This window comes from Notolabrus celidotus, unplaced genomic scaffold (assembly GCF_009762535.1).
Source record: "Notolabrus celidotus isolate fNotCel1 unplaced genomic scaffold, fNotCel1.pri scaffold_418_arrow_ctg1, whole genome shotgun sequence".
NCBI classification, from domain to species: Eukaryota; Metazoa; Chordata; class Actinopteri; order Labriformes; family Labridae; genus Notolabrus; species Notolabrus celidotus.
In genome coordinates, this window is record NW_023260232.1 from 1 (window position 1) to 5000 (window position 5000).

The 5000-nt window shown below is 39.0% G+C and overlaps 1 protein-coding gene across 1 annotated transcript in view; it reads right to left on the minus strand.

Annotated features, from left to right (window-relative positions):
• Nucleotides 1–98: 98 nt before the first annotated feature.
• Nucleotides 99–5000, minus strand: part of LOC117809771 (von Willebrand factor A domain-containing protein DDB_G0286969-like) — a gene marked incomplete at its 3' end in the record, with an annotated part of 5622 nt that continues 720 nt past the window's right edge. Inside the window, exons 3-8 of the mRNA XM_034679267.1 lie at nt 3258–3352; nt 2535–2630; nt 1815–1910; nt 1092–1187; nt 385–513; nt 99–248 (exon numbers count right to left, since the gene is read on the minus strand). Coding sequence (XP_034535158.1) covers nt 99–248; nt 385–513; nt 1092–1187; nt 1815–1910; nt 2535–2630; nt 3258–3352 — 662 coding nt within the window. The remainder of the gene's footprint in view (nt 249–384; nt 514–1091; nt 1188–1814; nt 1911–2534; nt 2631–3257; nt 3353–5000) is intronic.

The following is a 5000-nucleotide window of genomic DNA, read 5'->3' on the forward strand; positions in this document are numbered from 1 at the left end:
TTTTCCTTTTTGTTGACACAGTAGAAAAACAAATGGCAATGGAAAGCAACCCATCAGCTAAGTAACCACACTGTTTTAAATAAGTTTTAGGAGCTTACCATGAGACTTTTTGTGCGTCTCAGTGATGGAACAAGTACATTATCTGATTGCTCGTTGGAATGGTTGCTTGGAGAAGCCTCATCGCAGGTTTCGTTCACAACACTTTCTGAACCGTACGAATGATTAGAAACCTCTGGTCCACTATCCATCTGCAAAAAAAAAAAAAGCTATGTACAAACATTCATACATACATACATAAATGCACAATCTATTAAAACCAGAAACATGTTTATACAATTGCTTGACTAAAAACATTTGAATTAAATTAAAAGCATCAAGGCATACCAGAGTGTTTTCTGTTATCTTCCTGAGAACATCACGGTGTGGAGTGGGACTTTTGTTCTCCATAAAGTCCTCATCAGTTTCATCACTTTCTGAATAATCAACGAGCGAAAACCCTTGGACAGTAAAAACCTAAACATAGATAAACAGAGAAAAGTGAATTTATGGTGGTATCTGCTAACTAGAAAAGTTACCTGAAGCAAAAACTGTTTCCCTCTGAAAGCACAGCATGTTCTTTATGAGGTATTAGCACCTTCTCATAACCCATTACAAGGGTTTTCAGTGGGTTACATTCTAAATATTGCTTTAAAACATGTACCAGCTCAGACAGTGTACAATTCTTAATGTTAAATCAAAGTTCAGATTATGCCAGGTGTGGGACAGTGGCATAAAAACAGTTTCAGTGAGAACCATACGGGAGGACCCCATAAGGGTCAGACTAGAAACATACAAGTGTGTAACAGTATCTTACCTGGTCCCACTGGGAGAGACTAAAGGAAGAGTGTTTTTGTGACATAAATGACCCCATAAGGACAAGACTGGAAACGTGTGTGTGTTTGACATTAACTGGTCTTCATCACACCACCTATTAAGTTATCATGACTGCATTAAAGTTATTTGTGAACACTGGCCCATTTCTGTAGTAGAACAACATCACATACAAGTCACCACAGATATTAGTGATGACTGTGTCAACAATGTCATTTTACCTGTGGTTGAGTCTCATCTGGCTTTGATTCCTTGTGGAGCATCTGATGTACAGGGCTGGTCTCTGTCTCTACTGCAGGAGTCTGAGGGTCTGTCACCTGAAATTTAGATACCAGAAGAGAAGATCCATAGAACTGACAGAGATTATAATTGTATGTAGAGACATTCACAGCAGGCTAATAAGGTTCCCTAGTGGTAGAACAGGTTCTGAAACAGTACAGACCTTCAACCTTGGAGCACAGCATGGTCTTTATGAGGTATTAGCACCTTCTCATAACCCATTACAAGGGTTTTCAGTGGGTCACATTCTAAATATTGCTTTAAAACATGTACCAGCTCAGACAGTGTACAATTCTTAATGTTAAAATCAAAGTTCAGATTATGCCAGGTGTGGGACAGTGGCATAAAAACGGTTTCAGTGAGAACCATACGGGAGGACCCCATAAGGGTGAGACTAGAAACATACAAGTGTGTAACAGTATGTGACCTGGTCCCACTGGGAGAGACTAAAGGAAGAGTGTTTTTGTGACATAAATGACCCCATAAGGACAAGACTGGAAACGTGTGTGTGTTTGACATTAACTGGTCTTCATCACACCACCTATTAAGTTATCATGACTGCATTAAAGTTATTTGTGAACACTGGCCCATTTCTGTAGTAGAACAACATCACATACAAGTCACCACAGATATTAGTGATGACTGTGTCTACAATGTCATTTTACCTGTGGTTGAGTCTCATCTGGCTTTGATTCCTTGTGGAACATCTGATGTACAGGGCTGGTCTCTGTCTCTACTGCAGGAGTCTGAGGGTCTGTCACCTGACATTTAGATACCAGAAGAGAAGATCCTTAGAACTGACAGAGATTATAACTGTATGTAGAGACATTCACAGGCTAATAAGGTTCCCTAGTGGTAAAACAGGTTCTGAAACAGTACAGACCTTAAACCTGAGAGCACAGCATGGTCTTTATGAGGTATTAGCACCTTCTCATAACCCATTACAAGGGTTTTCAGTGGGTTACATTCTAAATATTGCTTTAAAACATGTACCAGCTCAGACAGTGTACAATTCTTAATGTTAAAATCAAAGTTCAGATTATGCCAGGTGTGGGACAGTGGCATAAAAACAGTTTCAGTGAGAACCATACGGGAGGACCCCATAAGGGTGAGACTAGAAACATACAAGTGTGTAACAGTATCTTACCTGGTCCCACTGGGAGAGACTAAAGGAAGAGTGTTTTTGTGACATAAATGACCCCATAAGGACAAGACTGGAAACGTGTGTGTGTTTGACATTAACTGGTCTTCATCACACCACCTATTAAGTTATCATGACTGCATTAAAGTTATTTGTGAACACTGGCCCATTTCTGTAGTAGAACAACATCACATACAAGTCACCACAGATATTAGTGATGACTGTGTCTACAATGTCATTTTACCTGTGGTTGAGTCTCATCTGGCTTTGATTCCTTGTGGAGCATCTGATGTACAGGGCTGGTCTCTGTCTCTACTGCAGGAGTCTGAGGGTCTGTCACCTGACATTTAGATACCAGAAGAGAAGATCCTTAGAACTGACAGAGATTATAATTGTATGTAGAGACATTCACAGCAGGCTAATAAGGTTCCCTAGTGGTAAAACAGTTTGTGAAACAGTACAGACCTTCAACCTTGGAGCACAGCATGGTCTTTATGAGGTATTAGCACCTTCTCATAACCCATTACAAGGGTTTTCAGTGGGTCACATTCTAAATATTGCTTTAAAACATGTACCAGCTCAGACAGTGTACAATTCTTAATGTTAAAATCAAAGTTCAGATTATGCCAGGTGTGGGACAGTGGCATAAAAACAGTTTCAGTGAGAACCATACGGGAGGACCCCATAAGGGTGAGACTAGAAACATACAAGTGTGTAACAGTATGTGACCTGGTCCCACTGGGAGAGACTAAAGGAAGAGTGTTTTTGTGACATAAATGACCCCATAAGGACAAGACTGGAAACGTGTGTGTGTTTGACATTAACTGGTCTTCATCACACCACCCAATAAGTTATCATGACTGCATTAAAGTTATTTGTGAACACTGGCCCATTTCTGTAGTAGAACAACATCACATACAAGTCACCACAGATATTAGTGATGACTGTGTCAACAATGTCATTTTACCTGTGGTTGAGTCTCATCTGGCTTTGATTCCTTGTGGAACATCTGATGTACAAAGTCCCCTGGTTCAATGGGCTGCATGGCAAACACTCCTCTTCCTGCAAGAATATAACAAAGTAAACACTTCATTCTGGGCAGTCTAAAAGACGACGTCTCGTCGATGTATTACCTGCAGACAATGCTCACTCTCCCAGTTGTGATGGGGACAGCAATAAGAGGTATTTTAGCCTCCTATAAGAGGTCCCTCGTGAATAAATTCATTGATATGCAAGTACAGTGTATATCTGCAGTATTTTTCAGCAGTTTAGCCAGTTGTAACTTCCTTTTTTTGGAGATGGGCCCTCTCTCATTCTTGTTTTCTCTGTTCCGTTCCATTGAACTGAAAGTGCTGTGAGCTATCTAGTGCAGGTAACACACCAGTAAAGCGTAAGTACATCATACAACCAAATTTCAACAAGATGAACTATCACTGTGACTTTTGACATGCAACATGGACCACAAGTTAGAAATTAATGTGGTAAAAGGATGTTCTAGTCTACTGCCCTTAAATTCTGCATGTACTGAAACTGAAGAACTGAAGAGATTCAGTATAATAGCACAACACTGCAGCCTTCATAGCTCTTGGGAATGCCAACAAAACCTTTTTTTTTATATGGATGCAACACAGAAATGTGGAATACTTTAGTTCATTTAACCCATGTTTAAACCCATGTTTAAAATGGGACCGATGTGGTCCATATAATCAGTACTTGTATTGACATAATTAATGTATATCAGACTGATGCCACTGATCCGTAAACCAATCCAGATTCTAAAATAAATAGAAATAGAGAACAAGAAAGTGCAACTTAAGGGTTCCTGTACCATTTTAAAAATCAAAATTACAGCTTTTTGAAACCTTTAAAACTCAGTAAAATAAGTTAAGACCCAACAGGCTATGGGGAACAACAAGGAAATAACTGAATTCCATACATGTGAATAATGACGTCTACTTTTAATATTTTGTAATGCAGATGTCTTATCCCTCTTCACTATCTCTCCTCACTTAGTATTTTCATGTGTTCAATTCGCCATAACCCTATGGAAACAAAGGTCCCCAGTTGGGGGAATCTGAGAGATACAGAGCAAAAAATTGCACTAATCATGACAGAATACAGCCATGGTGAACATCAAATTAGACAGCATACTCTGGGTTGATTCATTTTCAGTTACTTTATGTAAATTGTGAGACTAATGTTTGAATAATGGCTCATAGTGGCAGATGGTTCCAAGCTGTGACAAAAATTGGCATTTTGGAAACCTTGCCTGAACTTTTGGTAGTATAATGTCTCTATTTTTGTCTGCTTAACTTTATCAGAATCAACCTTTGCAAAGACAATGTCAATATATTGTACTATAACTTGATAGGGGTTTAACGCTAGGGCTCCATCATTCTAAAGGATACTCATCCTAAATAGTATTTTTTAAGGCGAGACTGAAATAAATTTTGTTTGTGCTGTGTGTCCTATCTTCATTTACCCTTCATCAGTAACACATATACCGATATTTACACATCTCAACAAATTCTCAGAGTGTTCCCTTTACTATGACACACAAGTATTCAAATAGACCTTGTGGTTGCAGAGATATACTCATTTTATCATGGGTAAGCAATTTTCAAGCAGAGGCCTAAACCACAGCAAGGCTAATACCACAGCAACACTGGATATTTTAGTAGAATATTTTAACAAAGCACTCTGACTACCT